The sequence below is a fragment of the Dendrobates tinctorius genome, unplaced genomic scaffold (genome assembly GCF_039654945.1).
Source record: "Dendrobates tinctorius isolate UK_male_01 unplaced genomic scaffold, ASM3965494v1 ptg000135l, whole genome shotgun sequence".
NCBI lineage: Eukaryota > Metazoa > Chordata > Amphibia > Anura > Dendrobatidae > Dendrobates > Dendrobates tinctorius.
The window spans coordinates 12,158,746-12,184,356 of NW_027361803.1; the positions used below are offsets into that span (position 1 = coordinate 12,158,746).

General features: G+C 44.0%; 1 protein-coding gene across 1 annotated transcript in view; it reads right to left on the bottom strand.

Moving 5' to 3' along the window:
* Positions 1–4,402: 4,402 nt before the first annotated feature.
* AGXT2 (alanine--glyoxylate aminotransferase 2) overlaps positions 4,403–25,611 on the bottom strand; it is a 28,131-nt gene continuing 6,922 nt past the window's right edge. The window contains exons 2-14 of the mRNA XM_073543923.1: positions 19,321–19,391; positions 18,830–19,014; positions 18,250–18,373; positions 17,280–17,374; positions 16,997–17,090; positions 14,312–14,405; positions 13,175–13,275; positions 11,456–11,548; positions 10,243–10,375; positions 9,444–9,532; positions 7,894–8,043; positions 5,710–5,808; positions 4,403–4,675 (exon numbers count right to left, since the gene is read on the bottom strand). Of these exons, the coding sequence (XP_073400024.1) occupies positions 4,568–4,675; positions 5,710–5,808; positions 7,894–8,043; positions 9,444–9,532; positions 10,243–10,375; positions 11,456–11,548; positions 13,175–13,275; positions 14,312–14,405; positions 16,997–17,090; positions 17,280–17,374; positions 18,250–18,373; positions 18,830–19,014; positions 19,321–19,391 (1,436 nt within the window). The 3' untranslated portion in view covers positions 4,403–4,567. The remainder of the gene's footprint in view (positions 4,676–5,709; positions 5,809–7,893; positions 8,044–9,443; positions 9,533–10,242; positions 10,376–11,455; positions 11,549–13,174; positions 13,276–14,311; positions 14,406–16,996; positions 17,091–17,279; positions 17,375–18,249; positions 18,374–18,829; positions 19,015–19,320; positions 19,392–25,611) is intronic.

Sequence of the window (25,611 nt, forward strand, 5' to 3'; positions counted from 1 at the left end):
GTGGACATGCAGGACGTTAGAGGAATGCTAGGGGAGGGAGGTGTCCGGCACCTCCCTCCCCTAGCATTCCTCTAACGTCCTGCATGTCCACACATCTATTGATGGAATTTATCTGAAATAAAGACGCACAGTTTTTCAGCTACATAGGTGAGTGCTGCATATTTCTTCTTTTTTTGCTACACATTGAAATATTCATGTTTTTTCATGCAAGCACCTCCGTTTTTTGACTGAAATATATACCGCAATACTTCAGATAAATAGCTCCGTCTGTTAATGTGATTTGTGTGCCCTAGTATGCCGTTCATCTGTTTGCTCTTTGCTGCCTCTAGCGCCTGCCTAGAATGTGTGTCGGCCTCTAGCTTTTCCCTAGAATGTATGTGTCTGCCTCTAGCTCCTGCCTAGTATGTCTGTGTCTGCCTCTAGCTCCTGCCTAGAATGTCTGTGTCTGCCTCTAGCTCCTGCCTAGAATGTCTGTGTCTGCCTCTAGCTCCTGCCTAGAATGTCTGTGTCTGCCTCTAGCTCCTGCCTAGAATGTCTGTGTCTGCCTCTAGCTCCTGCCTAGAATGTCTGTGTCTGCCTCTAGCTCCTGCCTAGAATGTCTGTGTCTGCCTCTAGCTCCTGCCTAGAATGTCTGTGTCTGCCTCTAGCTCCTGCCTAGAATGTCTGTGTCTGCCTCTAGCTCCTGCCTAGAATGTCTGTGTCTGCCTCTAGCTCCTGCCTAGAATGTCTGTGTCTGCCTCTAGCGTCTCCCTAGAATGTCTGTGTCAGCCTCTAGCTCTTCCCTAGAATGTCTGTGTCTGCCTCTAGCTCTTCCCTAGAATGTCTGTGTCTGCCTCTAGCTTCTCCCTAGAATGCCTTTGTCGGCCTCTAGCTTCTCCCTAGAATGCTTGTGTCGGCCTCTAGCTTCATCTCCCTAGAATGCTTGTGTCGGCCTCTAGCTTCTCCCTAGAATGCTTGTGTCGGCCTCTAGCTTCTCCCTAGAATGTCTGTGTCGGCCTCTAGCTTCATCTCCCTAGAATGCTTGTGTCGGCCTCTAGCTTCATCTCCCTAGAATGCTTGTGTCGGCCTCTAGCTTCATCTCCCTAGAATGCTTGTGTCGGCCTCTAGCTTCATCTCCCTAGAATGCTTGTGTCGGCCTCTAGCTTCATCTCCCTAGAATGCTTGTGTCGGCCTCTAGCTCCTCCTCCCTAGAATGCTTGTGTCGGCCTCTAGCTCCTCCTCCCTAGAATGCTTGTGTCGGCCTCTAGCTTCATCTCCCTAGAATGCTTGTGTCGGCCTCTAGCTTCATCTCCCTAGAATGCTTGTACGGCCTCTAGCTTCATCTCCCTAGAATGCTTGTGTCGGCCTCTAGCTCCTCCTCCCTAGAATGCTTGTGTCGGCCTCTAGCTCCTCCTCCCTAGAATGCTTGTGTCGGCCTCTAGCTCCTCCTCCCTAGAATGCTTGTGTCGGCCTCTAGCTTCATCTCCCTAGAATGCTTGTGTCGGCCTCTAGCTTCATCTCCCTAGAATGCTTGTACGGCCTCTAGCTTCATCTCCCTAGAATGCTTGTGTCGGCCTCTAGCTTCATCTCCCTAGAATGCTTGTGTCGGCCTCTAGCTTCATCTCCCTAGAATGCTTGTGTCGGCCTCTAGCTCCTCCTCCCTAGAATGTTTGTGTCGGTGTGAGAGACGAGGGAGACTCCATTTTGGATTTATCAATTCAGGCCCAATATATTGTCCAGAGATCTTCCTCCACTCCTGAAGTGGCCCCTCCCGCCGTTGGGATAAGTACACAAATCCCCAAAAGAACAGAAATTTGCCATTTGGCCAGAGAATTAGAGGCCACATGTTAATGAAGGCAAGGAGGAGCAGAGCTGAGACCCCCTGCTGTCTTTTGTGCAAGGAGACGAACATCAAGGAAGGTCTAGATACTTGGGCACCGACACCTAGAGATGAATTACGAGAGTACCGTGCATCTCGGGTAAATCCAATATACCACCAGAACCTTAGGAGCCCTCCGCACGCAACCTTGCATCTCATCTTTCTCTAGCGGTCCCAGATACCGAGCTATTGAGACTGTCTCTCCAGAACCACTTAGCCGACCCAAGTTTGGACTCTCCATATTGCAATGAACCCGTTGAGACGTCAGTCGTCCCATTTGGACCTCTCACTAGGAAGTTATGACCCATCCTAGATATTGGGACTTATTTCAGCTAAGAGGTGAAGGGAGGAGAATTCCAACCCAGAGGGGCGGTGGCAAATATGGTAGGGGGTGAGGTAGGGGTTAAAAGCTATCTACACATATTTAGCCTTTATCATTGTCCTGCCGTGGAAGCCGCATTACGTCACGCGTGGAGACGGCCCAGAACCTAAGAAGGTGCCTGTGGATACGAGAGCTTCCCTCCATCCACAAGTTACACGGAACGGTAACGTGACACATCCAGCTCACTGCTATCCCATACCTGTCTTCTCCCTTTATCTGTACTTCTGGCTGTAATCTCTGTATAATACTCTGTATATATCTGTAGTATCTAGTGCGCCTTTCAGCAATTAAAATATCAATTAATTTTGGGCTGCTCTTTTATCTCTAAACCCGATTTCCCATGTCCGTGAGTTCGGCTAGTACTTATACGCTACCTGGGGTTGGTTTCTGACCCGATATAAGTTTGATAACGGACCGGACTTATATCTAATGAACTGGTGGCAGCATACCGGTCTGGTGTTATTGGGGAATCCTGGCGGTGACGGATTGGAGGTTTATATATATATATATATATATAATAATAATAAATTTTATTTCTATAGTGCCGACATATTCCGCAGCACTTTACATTTCAGAGGGACTTATACAGACAATAGACATTGCAGCATAAGAATAATCACATAGATCATAACAAATACCAAGAGGAATGAGGGCCCTGCTCGCAAGCTTACAATCTATAAGGTATTCCCGGCCTGGGACTGGTGACATACTGCCCTCACTGCAGAGTGCCCGATAACCAGTATGTGACAGGGCAGCCTCTCTGACGACTACTTATCCTAGGTGCAGTTCCCTGACTGACCTGAGGGTAAGGGGGCGCCAGAGAGCTGTGACTGTCTAAGCCCCGGCTCCTCTCTTCTCGTGTGCTTTCCTTACAGTTGACCTCTAGCTTCTCCTCCCTAGAATACCTGTGTCGGCCTATAGCTCCTACTTCTTCCATAAAATCTTATAAGCACCAACTGTCATCTCTCATCTCAGTATTGTGAAGATCTGATGTTGCCCCTGAATTCAAGGATAAAAATCGGTCCAGGAGGAGAAAGAAGCAGATTTCTCTGATCAGATATATTACAAAGTATCTTAGTGTCATGTGTATTATTGATTTATGACACAAAAAAGTAAAGTGACGGTTCCTCTAGAAGGACATTATAAGGTAAAGTGAATTGTGTTGTTCAAAACTACGAGTCGTCTCATCGTATGGTGAGTTTCACAAAAAAAAAAAGTAAAAAAGAAACGTTCTATCTGGCTCAGATGGAAAGGCGTTTAGGTATTCTAGAGTCTGCTATTTTCTTGTTCTATACAGATGTTTCCATAGTAACAGACTACAAACAAACCTCGTGTAGTCTGATCTTGGAGCCAGCTTTTTTTTTTTTTTTTTTTAGCAGATGCGCTTCATAATTCTCTCTCTATCTATCTATGTATATACTATATATATATATATATATACTGTATATATATGTGTGTGTATATATATATATATACACTGTGTGTGTGTGTGTGTATATATATATATATATATATATATATATATATATATAAAAAAAAAACCTGCATGAACGTTTAATTAAAGCCGTCATTTATACTGCAGTGATATGAGATCTGACAACACAGGGTTTGTAGTCTGTTACCATGGAGATCCACAGGTTTGCATTAGAACCGTGGAAACAAAACATTAAGAGATTCTTAAAAAGTAACTTTTTTTTTATAGAATTTTGTCAACGCATTATGAAACTTTGCAAATAACTTTATTAGGGAATTTCTTTTCATTCCTTTAAACAAAAAAAATGCAAGTCAGGTTCTTCCAAACTGTGGATTTTTAAAGGGTACATATCAGGATGTAGTCAGTTGGAGTACAGATGATGACAGTGACAGGGTCAGCCCCTGTGTCTCCGTAACTTTGGGGAGGAGCTGCAAAAAGGAGATTGATTTAGTAAGCAGAACAGTCAGAGGAGGAGCCGGGCGCTGACTGCGATCATCTGTACTCCAAATAAGTGCAATCTGCAAACCGTTTGAGGGAGTACAAGAATTTGGAAGTCGCTTACATGTGATTTCGTTTAAAGTAATGAACACATCCCTAATAAAAGTAATTTGAAAAGTTTCAGAAATTTCCGTCCGCCTCCATCTTACACTACTGGAAGCTTTCTGTGTCTCTACGGAAAGGCTCAGAAGAGTTTCTACAAGATTTATTAGCAGAATAATGAACTAGCGCTGCAGACGATCCGCTTGTGCTGAGGTTTGCCGTATAGATTATAGTGTTTAATAATAAAAAAAAGTCCTAGTTTTTTTTTTCTTTTCCTTGCAGTAAATATGTTAGAGATTGATTGTGCACCGTCTCATCTGGCCGCTGTGTCCAGGTATTTGGCTATTGCAGCCTCTAACACCGACACCACAAAATCCGCATCTTCCTTTGTGAGGCACATTGGAGGTTTGATACGGAATGTCTGTTGTAAAAAAAAAAAAAAAATTGCAAATATATATACAGTATATATGTATGTACAGTTGATAGCACAGCATCCAGCATGAGTGGTGTCACAGCTCACCTACCCCTCCTCCAGTACAATGACTGATAACACCTCTATATACAGTAGATAATAACACAAGATCCACCTTTCACAATAGATGATGTCACAGCTCACCTCCTCCTCTTGTACAATGACTGATAACACAGGATCCACCATACACAATAGGTGATGTCACAGCTCACCTCCTGTACAATGAGTGATAACACCTCTATATACAGTAGATAACACAGAATTCACGATTCACAATAGTGATGTCACAGCTCACCTCCTGTACAGTGACTGATAACCCCTCTAAATACAGTAGATAACACATGATCCCCATTTCACAATAGGTGATGTCACAGCTCACCTCCTCCTTCTGTACAATGACTGATAACACCTCTATATATAGTAGATAACACAGGATCCACCATTTATAATAGCTGATGTCACAGCTCCTCTCCTCCTCCTGTACAATGATAACACCTCTATATACAGTAGACAACACGGGATCCATCATTCACAATAGGTGATGTCACAGCTCACCTCCTCCTTCTGTACAATGACTGATAACACCTCTATATACAGTAGATAACACAGGATCCACCATTCACAATAGGTGATGTCACAGCTCACCTCCTCCTTCTGTACAATGACTGATAACACCTCTATATACAGTAGAAAACACAGGATCCACCATTAATAATAGCTGATGTCACAGCTCTCCTCCTCCTGTACAATGACTGATAACACCTCTATATACAGTAGATAACACGGGATCCACCATTCACAATAGGTGATGTCACAGCTCACCTCCTTTAATTTAACCCCCTGGTGAAGAAAGAAGGAAAATATTTGCGTCCCTTTCCCCTCCTAAAGGAGTGACGGAAGCAGCCGAGGTCAGGGGTGAGACCCCCTTATCAGATGGGTATTGTACATTTTTCTCACGAGACGCGATTAGAGGGGTAACTTACGTTGTTGTACAATCCTCCTTTTCCGCACAGCACCCCCAGGTGGCGGCACTGCTCCCAGATCACGCTCAGCTGCTCTGCAGGGAGTGGACGCCGGGTTTTCTGGAGAAGTAAAAGTTTAAAAACTAATAATATTAAACTTAATGGGAATTATCTGGATTAATAGAGGGGGGGTCCACATTCTAGACTGTCACCTATTGGCCTGAAGAGCCACATACAGTCATGGCCAAACGTATTGACACCCCTGCAATTCTGTCAGATAATACTCAGTTTCTTCCTGAAAATGATTGCAAACACAAATTCTTTGTTATTATTATCTTCATTTAATTTGTCTTAAATGAAAAAATACAAAAAGAATTGTCCTAAAGCCAAATTGGATATAATTCCACACCAAACATAAAAAAGAGGGTGGACAAAAGTATTGGCACTGTTCGAAAAATCATGTGATGCTTCTCTAATTTGTGTAATTAACAGCACCTGTAACTTACCTGTGGCCCCTAACAGGTGTTGGCAATAACTAAATCACACTTGCAGCCAGTTGACATGGATTAAAGTTGATTCAACCTCTGTCCTGTGTCCTTGTTTGTACCACATTGAGCATGGAGAAAAGAAAGAAGACCAAAGAACTGTCTGAGGACTTGAGAAACCAAATTGTGAGGAAGCATGAGCAATCTCAAGGCTACAAGTCCATCTCCAAAGACCTGAATGTTCCTGTGTCTACCGTGCGCAGTGTCATCAAGAAGTTTAAAGCCCATGGCACTGTGGCTAACCTCCGTAGATGTGGACGGAAAAGAAAAATTGACAAGAGATTTCAATGCAAGATTGTGCGGATGTTGGATAAAGAACCTCCACTAACATCCAAACAAGTTCAAGCTGCCCTGCAGTCCGAGGGTACAACGGTGTCAACCCGTACTATCCGTCGGCATCTGAATGAAAAGGGACTGTATGGTAGGAGACCCAGGAAGACCCCACTTCTTACCCCGAGACATAAAAAAGCCAGGCTGGAGTTTGCCAAAACTTACCTGAAAAAGCCTAAAACATTTTGGAAGAATGTTCTCTGGTCAGATGAGACAAAAGTAGAGCTTTTAGGGCAAAAGCATCAACAAAGAGTTTACAGGATAAAAAAGAGGCATTCAAAGAAAAGTACACGGTCCCTACAGTCAAACATGGCGGAGGTTCCCTAATGTTTTGGGGTTGCTTTGCTGCCTCTGGCACTGGACTGCTTGACCGTGTGCATGGCATTATGAAGTCTGAAGACTACCAACAAATTTTGCAGCCTAATGTAGGGCCCAGTGTGAGAAAGCTGGGTCTCCCTCAGAGGTCATGGGTCTTCCAGCAGGACAATGACCCAAAACACACTTCAAAAAGCACTAGAAAATGGTTTGAGAGAAAGCACTGGAGACTTCTAAGGTGGCCAGCAATGAGTCCAGACCTGAATCCCATAGAACACCTGTGGAAAGATCTAAAAATGGCAGCTTGCAGAAGGCACCCTTCTAATATCAGGGACCTGGAGCAGTTTGCCAAAGAAGAATGGTCTAAAATTCCAGCAGAGCATTGTAAGAAACTCATTGATGGTTACCGGAAGCGGTTGGTCGCAGTTATTTTGGCTAAAGGTTGTGCAACCAAGTATTAGGCTGAGGGTGCCAATACTTTTGTCCGGCCCATTTTTGGAGTTTTGTGTGAAATGATCAATGTTTTGCTTTTTGCTTCATTCTCTTTTGTGTTTTTTCATTTAAGACAAATTAAATGAAGATAATAATACCAAAGAATTTGTGTTTGCAATCATTTTCAGGAAGAAACTGAATATTATCTGACAGAATTGCAGGGGTGTCAATACTTTTGGCCATGACTGTAAATACTCTCTCTGGAGGACCCATCATTAAAGGGATTTTTTTTTTTTACTTAAACGCACATGTGTTTGGGGGTAAAAATCATTTGCAGTTCCGTTAAAAATGTTGCACCATGGCCTCTTTTTTTTGCACTTTCTATTGCTGGCAGCAGAATGAGTCAATTGAGGATCTGTCAGTGAGCTTATTTTGGCGGCTTTACATTGGAAAATGAAAAAATAATCACCCAAAGTGAAGGACCCCTTTAGTTTTGAATAGTACCACTACAGGGTGGAAGGAATGGAAAAAAAAAAACCCCCATCTAGAGCAGTGACCTATTGCGTGACCTCACGGTTCTTACCTTATCCGTCACCATCTCCACCCCGATCATTAACCCTTTCCCACGAACATCTCCAACTATTTCAAACTTATCCCGAAGTTTGGAAAGTTCCAGCAACAGATGGGTCCCCACCATCTTACAGTTGTCCTGCAGACCATCGTCTTCAATCACCTACGGAGAGGGGGAAGAGAACATCTTAAATGCCTGAAGAAACAAACATGCCCCAAGGATGTGCATGGCAAAAAAAAAAAATCTAGAACACTAGGGATGATCTTCTTAATACAGTCATGGACAAATTTTTTGATGATCTGATAAATGGTTGATTTAGGGGCAATCTTACAAGCAGCAATGTCCTTGCCTGTAAAGCCCTTTTGATGCAAAGCAATGGAACATCTTAAATGCCCAAAGATACAAACATGCCCCAAGGATGTGCATGGCAAAAAAAAAATCTAGAACACTAGGGATGATCTTCTTAATACAGTCATGGACAAATTTTTTGATGATCTGATAAATGGTTGATTTAGGGGCAATCTTACAAGCAGCAATGTCCTTGCCTGTAAAGCCCTTTTGATGCAAAGCAATGGAACATCTTAAATGCCCAAAGATACAAACATGCCCCAAGGATGTGCATGGCAAAAAAAAAATCTAGAACACTAGGGATGATTTTCTTAATACAGTCGTGGACAAATTTTTTGATGATCCGATAAATGGTTGATTTAGGGGCAATCTTACAAGCAGCAATGTCCTTGCCTGTAAAGCCCTTTTGATGCAAAGCGATGGTGACTGCACATGTTTCCTTGGAGGTAACAGAAGAAAACAATGATTTCAAGTACTAGTCCAGTTTACTCTTATAATACAATCAGCCTGCCTGACACAGTGATATCAGCCACCTTGTCCTTGTTAATACTTTCTCTGGAGCTAAGGAGAAGATCACTGAAATTATGTAAGTGGGTAATTTTGGGGCATGGATGAAATTCAGTGGAAATGGGGGTTTTCATGCTTATGTTAAGTTCCTTGGTAAGGAGTGACGTCTCTCTAAGTGCCCAAACTTTCCCAAAGAAGCTGCTTCCTGCCTGGTGCTGTAATAGTAATCGTGCACCATTTCTGCTGATGTGATCTGTGAGATCTGACTACAATGGGTTTGTAGTCTGTTGCCGGGCAGATTACTGAGCACTGCCATAAGAACGAATGGAATGGATCTGTACATGATCAACCATTCGTTGGAGAGCCCTGGTTCTCAGGATGGGTGAAGGGGTTACAGCTGTCGGACCCTCATGGATAAGGGATAACTTCCAAACTTGAGACCCACTTAATATCTACACTGTAATAAAATAGTAACCCTAATAGGACTAAAATAAATAAAAAAAGATGTAATAGGACATAAAAAGAGAAGAAAAAAATAGCTAAATTAAAATAAAAAAATGAAATAATTTTTTGTATAAATAAAACAAACTTTTTATGTCATAAAATTGTCATAAAAAATATGGTGTAATAGCATCTAACCTCCCTCTAAGAAAGCAGAGGAATGAAGAGGGATTGTGAGAAGTAAAGGGGAGACGCTTCATTCTTACATCGAGGACCGCCGAGCCGACCGCACACGCCACCGGATTCCCCCCGAAAGTGTTGAAATGCAGAGAACGAGTCAAGGAGGCGGCGATCTCTGAAATAAATACCATATGTTGTACTCAAAAATGGGGAAAAAGTTTTTATTCTCTTACTTATAATTATTAAATAGTTATCTATTATTTTTTTTTCTTAATTTTTACCTAATCTTTTACAGATTTTCTTTTCTTCATTTTTGCTTCATTTTTTTACTCAGTTTTAGTTCATTTTTACTCGATTGTTTTTGATAATTTTTTCTACATTTTTACAATTTTTTTTGTGTCAATTTGTACAAAATTTTATGTTAATATTTGCTTCATTTTTTTACTAAGTTTTTTTTGTTGTTAATTTTTGCTTTATGTTTTAAACCTTTTTTTCTTCGGAACTTGAGCCTGCGCTTGTTTATTTACTATATGCTTGAGTATCGCAGTATTTAGTAATATTACTCATCTCCTATGAAGCGCAGCTCCTGTCAGCTGTAGGCGCTGGCTGTACAACACTGCAGGCACTTCCCTTAACTTCTGCGACCGTTCCTTACACCCGCACTTGACGTGTCACTGTACTTGTACTTCACATGCCGGGAAGTTCAGGAAGCATTTTTTAGAATTCTGCATATTATTTTGGCACTATGTGGCGGTATTATGTGGCCTCGAATTGTGAGAAACTCTCTAAGAAGTTATTTTTTGGCCCCTCTGTCACTAGGTCCCTGGTGCAACTGCTACCTGCTGCCACCAATAGAGGGCGCCGATGATGTAATATGTCACTTACCTTCTGTTGTCACAACGGCGCCCATAGGAAATCCATTACCAATTCCCTTTGCCATGGTCACGATATCCGGCATGACTTCATGACCCTGAAATCCCCAATAATGGCTTCCTGTTCTTCCAAAGCCAGTCTGGACCTATGGGTAAAACAGAAGAAACTAACACCCATGCTCTGTATTATTTAGCAGTGTATGGCGGTATTATTTGTGAATTATAATGAGAGAAATATTGAGATTCTGCATATTATATAGGCCCTGTATGGTTTATATTATATGGCTTTTATTTTTTTGGCACAATATGGCGGTCTTACACAGATTTTATTATATTGGCACTATAGGACGGACTTTTAAAGCTTTTATTATATTGGCATTATACGACGGTCTTATACAACTTTTATGATATTGGCACTATAAGGCGGTCTTATACAGTTTTTATTATATTGGCACTATAAAGCAGTCTTATACAGCTTTCAATATGCTGGCACTATAGGGCAGTCTTATACAGTTTGCATTATATTGCAATTATTGGGTGGTCTTACACAGCTTTTATTATATTGGTACTATATGGCAGTCTTATACAGCATTTATTATCTAGGCGCCAGAGGGTGGTCTTATACAGCTTTTATTCTTTTGTCACTATATGGCAGTCTTATACAGCTTTTATTCTTTTGTCACTATATGGCAGTCTTATACAGCATTTATTATCTTGGCGCCATAGGGCGGTATTATACAGCTTTTATTATATTGGCACTATGGGGCTGTCTTATACAGCTTTTATTCTCTTGGCACTATATGGCGGTCTTATGTGCACTAAGGATAAAACTCAAACTATGACCTGATTTTCCATAAAACCTGATGGAAGTTAAAGAGCGCAGTGACCCTGTGTGCTGCAATATGGTGCTTCATAAACGGCATTACGCATTGTTTTTGTATATCCCTGTACGTATGATGGAGCGCGCCACAATTTTTTTTTCCTGGTGGATTTCGCCACCTTCCTTCCAATAGAATAGAGCTCTGATCTGTGACTACAGCTGAGGTTACAACGCCTACCAAGAGTCTACAGTAACTGAAGACACGCCTACTGCCTCCTCATTGGTTCAGGCAGCTGCTCTTTCTCTCCTGTCTGCAGCTCGTTCTCTTCTGATTGGCTGCTGTTCATAAGCAGGAGCCCTGCGCAGGCTCCGCACAGAGAGCTGATCTCTACAGATAGAGACTTACCTCATCCGCTATACATAGCCCTCCTCGTTCTCGGACAAGCTCGTAGGCCTCTTTTAAAAATCCTTTGGGATACTGAACGACTCCGCCGACCCCCTGGAAGAAAAGGAAATAATAATACTGCAAGAAACAGAAACACCATGACATCTTCACCCCGTATCTTATTAGAGGAATCCTTTTTTTTTTCTCCTTCTGGACTGATTGATTCTCCAAATTGTCAATTCACAAGAATTCTTCAGTGAATGAAGACTTTCCTACTACTGTGAAAGGAGATGCAGTTGGTGCTGATCAGATTCTATGGAGAGGGGAGGAGCTAGAATCAGACACGGACATTCTACTGCAAATTCTGAAATGACAGTTACACTTTAAATCGATGGTGTAAAAAAATGTAAGGCCGGGATCACACAAATGCGAGAAACATGGCCGAGTCTCGCATGTTAATACCCGGCACTCGGATCGGAACGTGCGGCCACATAGCAATACATTCAGACACTTGCTCCGCTCCCGAGTGCCGGCGGCAGTGCTGGGTATTAACATGCGAGACTCGGCCGTGTTTCTCGCATATGTGATCCCGGCCTAACTGACCTTTCAGGAGAACTTGCAGCAGAATTTGTTTGTTCCTCTAGTTCCTCCCTCTCCATAGATTTTTATAAGCACCAACTGTCACCTCCTATCTCAGTAATGGGGGAAAGTCTATATTCACTGAAATCAGATTTCTCCCAATGAATCCAGAATCTTGAGAATGAAAGATCAGTCCACTAGGAGACAGAAGCAGATTTCTCTCAAAGTTTCTTTATTTTCTTGTGTATTTTTGATTTATGAAATAAAAATTAAAACAACGTTTAGTTTTAAATGACTACGGGCATGCCTTTTCTTTCGGGTTTTTGAGTTGTCATCTCCAATTTTAAATTTAATGAAAAAAAATTACTGTCTCTTTGCTTCCCTGCACATTGTAGGCTGCAGAATGAGTGAACTGGGTATCTGTCAGTGAGCTCGTTTTGAGTTTTTAACTCTTGTATCTGTGTTATTGTATAGCTCCTCTCAGTTGATTTATGATGTCATCAAAGTTCAGGTCAACTTTGATGTGGTCTGTGGTGATAAATCAGCCGAGAGGAGGGAGAAAAGAAAGACAGATTCTGTTTCCACCGCAGACCGTATGAAAGTCGAGCTGAACTTTGATGACTTTGTGATTGAGTTAAATTAGAAAGAGAGAGAAAAACTTACAAGCTCACTGTCGGATTATGAGTTCCTCTCAGTTGTTTTATGACCACACCAAAGTTCCGCTCAACTTTGATGTGATCAGTGGTCATGAATCAGCTGGAAGAAGCTCAGAAAAAGACAGATAAAGAGTTACAAATTCCCAGCAGATCAAGCTCACTGCCGGATTATCAGTTAACTCATTCTGTATCCACCATGAAGCCATGAAAGTTTGGCTCAACTTTCATGCGGTCTCTGCTGGATACAGAATCTGTCTTTTTATGTCTCTCAGATGATTTATGATCACAGACTACATCAAAGTTGACAGACACAAGACTTACAAACTCCCGTCAAGGACAAGCTCTCTGACAGATCCTCAGTTGACTCATGCAGCCTGCAATGTGCGAGGAAGCAAAGAAATTTATACTGGGAAAAAACTTTTAATTGTACACTCCCCAGTATGGGTGACTGCGCCTTTCTAACACTTTCTATTTCCACCACCTTTATATTTGTTGCATTTCTTACCATGATTGGCTCGGCTATAAATGCGGCTATCCTGCTGGCGCTGCTGGTCTCCAGGGTGTCCTTTAACTGTTCGATATATCTGTCTTTAGCTTCACAGGAGCCTGTAGGACAGAGAAGGGGTCATATCGATCAGTGGAACAGCGCCACCTAGTGTCCACATTGTCGTGTAATTTTTCCACAAGTTTTATGCACTTTTCCAAAAGTTTAGATAACTTTTGTAAACTTTTTTAACCACTTCATGACATCTGTCAAACATGTCAGGCCCACACCACATGTACGGTGCTTCCTCAGGAACTGCAAACTCTCGGGATCCTCTAGGGCGTGTCTTTTGGCTGCTGTGCATAATTACTCTGTAAGTACCGCCCCCTTGGAAAATACCATAACAATTAGCAGAAATTAAAGTGTCCCATATCTCTGGAACCATATGTTGGATTTTAGAATAACAAAAAATGGAATACACTCAGGAGAGAAGAGGGGAAAAAAAGAGGCAACTCTTGACCGGGTGACAGGTCCTCTTTAAGTGGCGGTATTTCCTTACCACTCACTCCCTGAAGCTTCATAGAAGAATGTAGTTTTCACTATATTTTGTGCTATTTCAGTACATACAACAGGCGGTCACAGGTTCAAATCTACTGCGAGAACTAAAATAAAGTAAATAATAAAAAATGTTACAAATATTTTTAAAATACAAAAAAATCCATAAAAATTAAAAATACAAAAAAAAAAAAAAATCCATGAAAATGCATTAACCTTTTGAAAGGAGAAGAAAAAAATAAAATGGCAAAATTTGATATTGGCCGTGGTGGGAATGGGTTAATGAAAGTGACAAAACATTGGTTCCGCCAGTGTGATAACATAACAGAAGTTCCTTAAAGGGTCTGTTTTATTTGGATTGTTCCTTTTTTGTTTGATGAATCCATTAAAAATCAGTGGATCAGAAAGTACCGGTAGAAATCATCTGTGACCTGGCCAAACAGCGCCACCACAGGAAAAATGAGGTATTACATGGTGATCGTTAAAATCCATGAGCTGCCTATACAATGTGTTGACAGCCGATTCCTCCACCTCTTTGGTCTGGGTAATGGTGAGGGTTGTGGTCCTTTATTTCTCATCATCTTGTCAGGAGATGGTTCCTACCTGGAGAACAGGAGCAGGTCCGTGTGGTCTGAACTGGAGAATCTCTGCAGTGACTTCCACCCCAAATGCCTCGAAAAACATCGGGACACATCGTCTACAAAGGAGACATTACAGAAATGATACAAAAGAAAAAAAAAACATTCCCCTCCCTAAAGTGATCCATTCCACATTTACCACGTAAGCGCCAGCCACCAGTGACTCCGCAGTGCCAGGTGAAGATGTACTTAAAGAAGTTGTCCGCTACTTGGACAACTCCTTAAGAAACTGGGTCTGAGCAGAAAAAGTAAATTAATGTGCATGCAAAATGTAATTGCATATGAACACATGACCTTTACACAGAGAAAACCAAAAGCAAAACACAAAACAAATATCCTGGAATAAAAAAGTAAAAAAAAGTAAAAAATATATTGCAAAAATTGCATGAAGGTAGTAATAATAGTAATAACAAGGGTATTTAGTTAACATAATTTTGATCAAAATAATGTAAAAGCCATCCCGCCACGTCACGGCAACCCTTGTGGGACAGTCCTAAATACCCTTGTTATTACTATTATTACTACCTTCATGCAATTTTTGCAATATATTTTTTTACTTTTTTTTACTTTTTTATTCCAGGATATTTGTTTTGTGTTTTTGCTTTTGGTTTTCTCTGTGTAAAGGTCATGTGTTCATATGCAATTACATTTTGCATGCACATTAATTTACTTTTTCTGCTCAGACCCAGTTTCTCATTTGTTTCATTGTGCATTCTGTGCATATAAGGGTGTGACCGCCCTGTTTCTGAGTTGGAAAATCCATTCTGTCTGGCCTATACTATTACTGGTGGTTCAGTCCCTCTGTCCTTGTTCACATTTACGTCACTTGACAAGTGGAAAGGTTTTAAATACAAGAGTTAGGACTGTCCCACAAGGGTTGCCGTGACGTGGCGGGATGGCTTCTACATTATTTTGATCAAAATTATGTTAACTAAATACCCTTGTTATTACTATTATTACTACCTTCATGCAATTTTTGCAATATATTTTTTTTTTATTTTTTATTTTTTTTACTTTTTTTACTTTTTTTTTTTACTTTTTTATTCCAGGATATTTGTTTTGTGTTTTGCTTTTGGTTTTCTTTGGACAACTCCTTGTCATAACCCCTGCTTGGTCCCGATAAAATAAAAAAGCCTATACTCACCTCTTGTGCCGGCGCAGTTCCCGCGGTGTCAGCACTTGCTCTCCCGGGGCTCCCATGCGGTTGTTCTGACACGTGACCCTGGCACCCAATCAACGCGGGCATCACCGTCTCCGCCTTCGAACAAATTGAACATGAAGAGGAAGTCCGGGCTGCAGCTGATCATAGACTTCCGCTTCATGTTCAATTTGTCTGAAGGCGAAGACAGTGACGCCCGTGCTGATTGGGTGCCGGGAACCACATGTCAAACAACCACACGAGAGTCCCGGGACCGTGAGTGCTGACACCGTGGGAATGGCAAGTATAAGATTTTTTTATCGGGACCAGTGTGGAGTATGAGAAGGGGTTGTCCTAATAGTAGAAAACCCCTTTAAGTTCACCAATCATTTTGGTTACTTTCTGTGTCTTCTGTACTATTACCGTACTTTGCTCATGTTCTTAAAGAGGTCCTGCCAACTGGTCAAAATTGACCAGTTTTGTTCTCATTTTATTCCCACCGTTCCCCTGAGTATTCTGATGTTTGTGTCTACTAAATCCACCATACGGTTCCAGAGATATGGCCTTTCTTGTTTCAATCACAGGATCCTCTAGGGCGGGTCTTTAGGCTGCATTGCATAATTACCATATGAGCCACGCCCCTTAGTAAAGACGATAAATATTAGCACTAACTAAAAAGGCACGTATCTCTGGAACCATATGACGGATTTAAAAAATACTAAAAGCGGAAAACTCAGGGGAGCATCGAGAATAAAATAAGAGTGAAAACTGGTTAAGTTTTAACCTAGTGATTTATTGTCTTTAAAGGGGGTTGTCCCAAAATTAGACATTTATTATCTTATCCATGGGACATGCTTGAGATTTCCTTAGTGCAATTTTTGTTGTCTATTTGATAGCTTTATATATATAAAGGTTAGTTTTATTGTTAAGGTAATGTATTATGATGCGGTAAGAGCAAATTTATATGTATTTTTTTCAATGGCGATGTGGAGGCACAGATAACAAAAGTTATGGCTAATGGAAGTGGGAGAAGGAAAGATGAAAATGAAAAAATTGAAAATTGGCAGCAGAGGCAAGAGGTGAAAATTGATGATATATTAGTGGGGATCCATCTCAAGACTGCGATCAGCTGATTGACAGAGCTCAAGTGCTGTGATCTCCTGGCACAGCGCCATACAGTTAATAGTGGCTGTGTCTGGTATTGCAACTCAATATCTTTCACTTATTTCCAGAATTGAGAGTGGTCCCCTATCCGTAGCCAAGTCTCATGAACTTCATGGACCCAATGATGGAGGGACTATTTACTTTAGTAATTTTTATTTTATTGGGGACCCTGTTTGTGAAATTTTGGCTCCTGAGTGGAAGGGATTGGTCTAAAATCTTGGCAAATGTATATATATATATATATATTTTATGTCAAAATCCGGCAGAGTGCAATATAAAGATCGGCTTTACTGGCTATGGGCATTATAAAAATGTGAAATCTGAGCTGAGAAGGAAAATTATCTTTACCGTATGACACCCAAAACCATGGGCCACGTCAGGTTTATATGCAGAAACAGATGTCACACCCAGGGTATAAGGACTGGAGCCGTGGTATCCGCTCCTGTGGAATGATAACATGATGCTTAACCAAGTACACGGTCATTACAGGGTCACTGCATGGAAATCACTCCATCCCTACTGTAAGTATTAATGGGGTTATCTGGGATCGACCATTAATGTCTGATCACTGGGGGTCCCACTCCTCTATAACTCCAGGGAGCGCTGCTCCGGCGGGATGCCTATAACTTACCTTAAACTGATGATATCATAGTGGCCGGTGTGCAATCTTGCCATATGCAATGCGACGTCATTCGCCTCTGACCCACTGTTAGTGAGATAGAGAGCCTGGAATAAGAAAAACACATCTTACGATAATGTCCATCCATCATACATCCATGATCCATTATCCATCCATCATTCATCTCTCCATCCATCCCTCCATCAATCATCCATTCATCCATCCTCCCTCTATCTATTCATCATCTATCCAACCTCCCTCAATCGATCAATCATTCATCATCCTCCCTCCAACCATCCATCAATCATCCATCCATCCTCCCTCCATCCATCAATCATCCATCCATCATCTGTCCATCCATCAATCATCCATCCTCCATATATCCATTATCCGTCCATCTATCCATTATCCCTCCATCCATCATCCATCTATCCATCCATTTATTCGTCATCTATTCATCCTCCCTCCATCCATCAATCATCCATCCATCCTTCCTCCATCATCGATCCATCATCTATCTATCCATCCATTCAACTATCCATAAATCATCCATCCATCATCTATCCATCCATCATTCATCTATCCGTCCATCCATCGTCCATCCATCCATCAATCATCCATTCACAATCCATCCATCGTCCACCAATTCACCATCCATCCATTCACCATCCACCAGCCATCATCCACCCATTCACAAACAATTGTCCATCCATCATCCACCATCCATCCATTCACCATCCATTGCCCATCCATCATCCACCCATTCACCATCCATCGTCCATCCATCATCCACCCATTCACCATCCATGTCCATCCATCATCCACCCATTCACCATCCATTGCCCATCCATCATCCACCCATTCACCATCCATCGTCCATCCATCATCCACCCAATCACCATCCATCATCCACCATCCATCCATGTTGTCTATGTCCTGTGTAGTGCATGTAGCGCAGTGTGACCAGGCAGAGCCGTGGTACCTTCAGCTTCCCGGGCAGCCGGCTCGTCAGTTTCTCTGCATACTCATAGAGTGGAGAATGGTAATAGACGTTGGTCGTGTGCCAGAGACGATCAAGCTGCTTCTTCGCGGCGTCTGTCACCTTCCTGCATGGAGACAAATATAAAGCGTGGCACCAGTGACATACATTACGGGGCCACGTTATGGTGCCGGATTTTGCATGGATAGAAAGTTGCTCTCTAATAACTCCATTCACTTCTATGTATCTGTGGGAGCGGTCGGGTGCAAGCGTGATCACAGCCAGCGTAGACCGTGAACAGCGTGGCGGTCCTGTATGTGCATTACCACTCCATTCACATGGAGATGATAAATGCTGCTCATGGCACATCCCCATTAATTGGAGGTTGCGCAGCTAGAAAGTGCCCCTTTTATTCCGGAGGACCTAACATGGCAGCTTATTCATTACACTGAGCGCCATGTAATGCTTCATCTCCCCTGCGGGGGTGCTGTAGAGAAACTGAGCACTTGATACAAACTCTGTGATAGGTGGCGCTATAAACACCACCGGTGTATGTATAAAGGGCAAGTTACGGGATACATACGGGTGACAGTGTCCGACGCTGACAGTGACGATTCCTCCAAAGAGATCGAGGTAGCGCCGTCCCTCGTGATCGAACAGCCACTGCATGTGTCCTTGGTGCAGCAGGAGGGGCTTCTTGTAGTACGACAAGGACAATGCGGACAGATTTTTCTTGCGGAGCTCCGCCATGTGTTCATAGGGAAGAGACTGTGGAGCGAAGGATTATGGATACATGTGTATTATTCTCACTATATCCACGAGTGACATCGGAGGCGGTGTCCATGTATCAGGCCGGGCGCCCTACTTGTAGGACTAACAGACCCAGAACCATATCCACTAAAAAATCCAGACCCCAGACCTCCTAAATAACGACCCCAACGCAGACCTTATAAACTCATACAGAGTGCAAGCCAGGCCATAAACCGGTACGGACCCTAAATTCATTCATTCCTTAAATCGGACCCTAAGCTAACACAGACCCCAATCTAAAAACCCCAATCCAGACCTGCTCACCTCATATTTGTCCGGTACGAAGTCACAGGGCGGCATCCTGGGCTCATTGCCTGAGAAACATCTGCCAGACACTGAAAGATAGAATCATCAATATCTGTCATCTGTCTATAGATATGCTTCATTATAAAGCTATACGATTCCATCCATGGATTATACGACCACACATCAATGCGTAATACCGGGTAGGTTGGTACTTGGCGTTCTTCATGGTATAAAAAGTGCAGAATGAAGCTACAAATGTGGCCTATTACTCCAGAAGACCCTGCGTGGACATCTTGTTGACTACAGTGAAAGCCCAAGAGATCTCTAGGAAATTTCCAGCTTACTACTTCTTGGGAACAGAGGAGGCTAGAGAGAGTCAAAATGTCAGGAAGAGACAGAGAAGTCTAGAAAGGAAAGAAGATACTGGAGAAGAAAGAGGAGTCTACACAGGATAGAGGTGTCTGGGTTTCTAGGAGGACAGAGGAGGCTAAAGGGGACCAAAGGGTTTGGAAGAGAAAGAAGGTGTGAGGAGAGGAAAGAGTAGTCTGGAGAATGACAGAGGATTCTGGAAGAGGAAAAAAAAGATGTCTGGAGGAGACAGAGGAGTTTAGAAAAGACATGATTCTGGAGGAGTAGAGAAGTCTAGAAAGGACAGGATTCTGGAAGATGACAGAGTCTGGCGGGGACAGATGAGTCTAGAAAGGACAGTATTCTAGAGAAGGATAGAGGAGTCAAGGGAGAGACAGGGCAAAGGATTCTGAAGAAGGACAGCAGAGTCTGGAGAAGGACAGAAGAGTCTAGAAAGGACAGAGGATTCTGGAAGGGGCAGAGACGTATCGATAGGACAGGGCTGTCTGAAGGGTGACAGAAGAGTCTGGAAGAGACAGAGGAATCTGAACGGGACAGAGGTGTCTGTGGTGGAGGAGTAGTCAGGAGCGGGACAGAGAAGATTGAAGGAGACAGAGGAGTCTGGTGGCAATCAGAAGTGTCTGAGGGAAGTCAGAGGAGTGTGGAAGGAACTGAGATGACTGGAGGAGACAAAGGGTCTGTAGTGGACTTCAGATGTTTTAAGCATCAGAGGAATCTGGAGAATACAGTAGATGTCTGGCGTGGGCAGAGGTGTCTGGACAAGACAAAGATTTTCAGAGGGGACAGAGGCATTTAGAGCAGGACAGAGGTGTCTGAGTGACGGATGTCTTGAGAGGACAAAGGATTCTGGAAGGGTGGAGCCCACCCTCTTGCAGTGAGGCAAATACTATTATGTTGGGCTCGTTGCCCCGATGATTTTGCGCTGTTATTTTGTACTGTATGGTTCTATATGTTGGGGGGAGATGGTGAGCTTTGTTTTTGTAGTCATCACATGGACTTATGTTCAGTGCACTTGTCTAGGTTTTACTTGTGCCTTTCCAGCCCTCCATTCTATGTGCGGTGCCTGTGAGCACCGAAGAGCCACGCTAATGAGGAGATGATGGGCCGAGGCTGGGAGTGACAGAAGTCATTTAGGGGCCGGTTTCCCTTCCTTCTGTGTCAGTGCAGAGGTTCTGCGCAGTGCGTCAGGAGTACGTGACTAAGAGCAAATGTCAAAGCACTGACCATAACTTCCAAACAGAAATGAGGTGTGAACAGGTTCTTACTAAGCGCAGCCATCTCCATATATCACCAATGAAGTAGCACTCTGTAGCGCTATAGCATGCAAACATGAAATATGACATTTCAATTGTATTACTTCTCTAGAAAATCTGAAAAGTTGAGAATATTTATCGCATAAATTGGCCAATTCATGTGCATCCCGCGCACCCACAGTAAGCACCTGTTCACACCCGATTTCTGTTTGGAAGTGACGGTCAGTCTTTTGATATTTGTATACATTGGCGGGCAGAGACATGACCTAAATCTCCTGGGACTCAGTAGATAATCTGTACCGGAGACTCTACCTTCCAATACTGGGGTCTCGCTGTGTTTAACCGGGGGGCGTTTCTGTCGTCCTCCCAGGCCCTGTCCTTGCTCCACTCTGCAGCCCCAAAGAGTTAAAATACAAGTCCGCTTGTTTTTCTTGGTATTTAATGGGTGAGATGTCCAGGGTCATAATCTCAGCTCACTGCTGAAAACCTTCCACAAACACTGTACACGTTAATAAGTAAGCTGAATCTCTGGAGAATGCAGGAGCTGGGTGTCTGTGTCTCCGTAATGGCGGGGAGCGCGGACGTGGGCAGCTCCCGGGGGCACCATTACTGCATGCACAAAGTATGTCTTTACAAAAAATATATATATATATATATATATATATATATATATATATATATAGTCTGTTTTAATACTCCTCTCTTGGTGATGGTTCTCAGGTTATTCCTGACCATGGACTTGGCACTGTGCAATGTTTAGGTTGGTGGTACATTCACATGATGCCAGCGGGACATCACCCCATCACTCCGCCTTTGCCAGCTTGTCTTCTTCCCATAGTTCGTCCTAGTGTCACCGCTTCCCCAGGTGAATGACTGATGCTCCCGGCCGTCCCCATTATGTAAAACATGATTCATCAGACCAGGAACCTTGTTGCTTTGCCCCATGGACCAGTTCGGATGCTCACAAGCCCATTGTAGGAACTTTTGGAGATGGATGGGGCCATAATGGGCATCTGACCTTTCTTTGTATCATGGGTGACGAGGCGTAGCTAGGGGTTCAGCTCAGGGGGGGAGGGTGAAAAATCTGAGTGGGCCCCTAACCAGTAACCCTGATTGCAACTCAGGTGGTGAACACAGTGGCAGTAGTTCTGGATGGGCCCCCTCAGAGCAAGGGGCCCTGTGCCCCCCTGGTAGATATGCTACTGGTGAACTTATATGGAAATTGGTCAGCCAGGCTTCATATTAATGGCTGCCGAGTAAGCCGTTGCATTGGGCAGAGGAACCAGACAAGGCTGCCCCGTGTTCTCTGCCCTTCCGACCCTCCATTGAACCTCTGGTGGCTATCATTAGACTCTACGGAATAGTCAGATTTAAACGTGGCAGCTTGGAAGAAAAAGTTGCGCTTTACGTGAAGACATCTTACTACAGTATTTCCGGCTAATGCAGAGACCTCTCAATGGATGTTATTAACACATTTGGGCAACATTGGGGACTGATCATTAATTGGACCAAATGTGAGAGATTGAACCTAGTTCCCCTGGTAGATAAATCTACACAGAAGATGGCGTTATGGTCCGCGATACCATTATACGTAGTGGGCAAGTCCAATTAGGTTAAAATGATATGGATGGAACAATTATTTTATCTTCTTCATTTATAGTGACATGACAGTGCAAGGAGACTTATAGGCCATGCAAGGCTCCTTTTTGGAGCATTGCATGGAGAATAATTCTCCTTACATTTGCCATGTGAGGCTCCACAAGGAGAGATTTTACCTTTTAGACCCTAGTCAGAGGCCTCTCATATAGTCAATTCAGATCTCTTGCTTTGCAATGAGGAGGGGCAACACCCCAAAACATGTGTCTGGTTTGGCTTTTATCCTAAGTCATGTGGTAAGGCTTTTTAAAGGGTCAATATTGAGTTTTAGAACTGCTACTTCCAATGCGTGGCACTAGAGTTCCAGTCCTCGCTGAAGAGGCAGTTTGTGTGTCTACATTTTAATTTGCCAATGTGGACCCTGCAGCGGTATATCCATAAAGGTAATAGCTCATTTTGACAATTGATATGGAGATGAGGACCAGTCTGCCTAAGGTTGAGGTTGGAAATTAGGCAGAGAGGAAAAGATGATGGGAGGGGGGTTAGCATTTTCTAACCCATATTTTAAAAAAATTTCCCTCCAAAATCAGCACTTTAGAAGGTGGAAGAATGTTGGTGCGTATCACCAAAAGGAAATTTCTACAATTTGGAGGCAAATCAGTTCAAAGCTTTATTGTTTCAGGCGCCAACCCTCCTCCTGTTAATTCCTAAAGTTTGATGGTAATCACGGGATTAGAGAAGTTACTAAGAACATCTCACAAATCCTGCCATATATGGACTGGGAACACCCCACAAGACCTGCCGTATACCGGGAACACCCCACAAGACCTGCCGTGTACCGGGACCACCCCACAAGACCTGCCGTATACAGGGACCACCCCACAAGACCTGCCGTATACAGGGAACACCCCACAAGACCTGCCGTATACAGGGAACACCCCACAAGACCTGCCGTATACCGGGACCACCCCACAAGACCTGCCGTATACAGGGACCACCCCACAAGACTTGCCGTATACAGGGAACACCCCACAAGACCTGCAGTATACAGGGAACACCCCACAAGACTTGCCGTATACCGGGAACACCCTACAAGAACTGCCGTATACCGGGAACACCCTACAAGACCTGCCGTATACCGAGAATGTGGCGCCCCTGAGGCTCAGTCGCCACAGAAGTACTGCACCTTCTCCTAAGGTGTGGTGCCCCACCGCCTAGGTAAGTTGGGAGCTCCTTTCCACACTCCAACACTCGCATCCCACACACCAGGGTAGTTCTGCACAATCACATTGGGGTCTCTCTCTCCTCCTAGACATTAGGCGTGCCTTGGTGGTTCCCTGCATGGAACACTGGATGTGCTGGGAGGTGGGTGGAGTTAAGACATATAAAAGATGGGGAAGGTTTAGAATTACAGGTCAGTCTGGCGGGAGGTCAGGCGAGAGAAGGACAGTCAGTCAGGAGAGTCTGAGGACGGGTCCGGGAGGAAGGAGATCCCTAGAAGAGGGAGAGAAGAAGGAGTGCTGCAGCTGCATCAGTGATCTGAGCCAGCTGGCACGGGAAAGGAACAGAAGGAGAAAGACGTAGAACTGCAACCTAAGCTTCCATAAGAGAGAGAAGGAACAGCGCGTAACAAAGGAGTAGGAGAACAGAGAGGAGTTGTGGGTTGGAAGAGGAACCCTGCCTATAGGTTCTCAGCGCAAGGCCGGGGCCCGGTCCCCGAGGTTGTATGGACACTTATGGTTCAGCAGCAGACAACGGTGGAGTAGTTGGCTGTAAATGCACTACTCCCAACTTAGACTCGGGGCACAACAGCAACTGAATAGAGAGCCAGGACTCCGGAGAAAGGGGTCCCCGACAGAGGCTTCAGCTGTCTGTCATACGAGTAGAATTGCTAGGATCATCTGACAGGAGGAACTCCAGAGTACCACGGTGCTGAAGAGCTTCACACTAAAAGGCGCATTGGCAGAGTCGTTCAGGAAAGGTACATGGTGGCGGAGTGTTGGAGAGGAGAGCCCTGACTTGCCCGGGAGGTTGACTGAGTCTCTGCCCCGGAGGACACGGCCTGGAAACGGGCACCAGTGTGTACCACGAACTGTGAGTAAAGCGTTGAAACTGCAAGCCCTGGTGTCCTCCATTCATTTGCGCACTAACATCTTCAGCACCACTACACCTGGGTACCAATCCCCTCACCGCTTGTGCCTCTCCTCTAATCTTACATCTACACTGCCCTGGGACTACAGCTCCAGCTGTGGGGAGCTACACCATCTTTGCTGCACCATCTCATCAGTCCCAGTGGACCTGCATGCAGCGTTGGCTTAACATCTTACTTGCCAAACACCACAGGTGGCGTCACAAACTGTTCACATAAACTATATCACAAACCACCATTGATTTGGGCGCCCAGGGCCACGGACCGGGTCACTGCTGCTGTGACACATTTCCTCTTGACACCGGCCCGGTACCGAGTACCCCACAGCCCTGGGAGGGCGATCCAATTTTGGCGTCACGAACAGGATGACGAGACCCGATGCCATCGGGTTCTGTGCGCCTGAAATTTGTGAGACTTTATACTTTTGAAAATGTGCAGAAGACCTGAATTAATAGACTGTAAAATGGACATTAGAAATGGCCGCTGGCGCGGAGAAGAAGGGCGTGAAGAGATGGGAGGTCCTAGGAAAAGACTGCGAAGAGTATTGGGCCTTCCCTGCCTGAATTACTATGTGACAGCGACATGGCCCACCCGCTGAGGGGTTCGTATACTGGCTTGGTATGGAGGCGCTGGAAGAAGACGCCGCCCCCGGAAGGAGGGGCAGAAGAAGCCAGTGGCGGGAAAGGGGCAGAGACAGGAAGAAAAACGCCAGAACGCCATTTTGGAGAGAGAGGGAAGGAGGCCTGCGGAGCGCGGGGAAACGGTTCTCCCTGGCGCCATGGCTGACGGCTCCAACCTGATCTCCGGGATGAACCGCCGGCAGCTGGAAGAAGAAATAGTCGAGCTGACCACCCGGCTGCAGCTGAGACAGGAGGCCCTAGAGAGACTGAGCAGGCAACATGCCCAGGAGGGGCCTACGCCTGCAGTACCCGCTCCACCGGA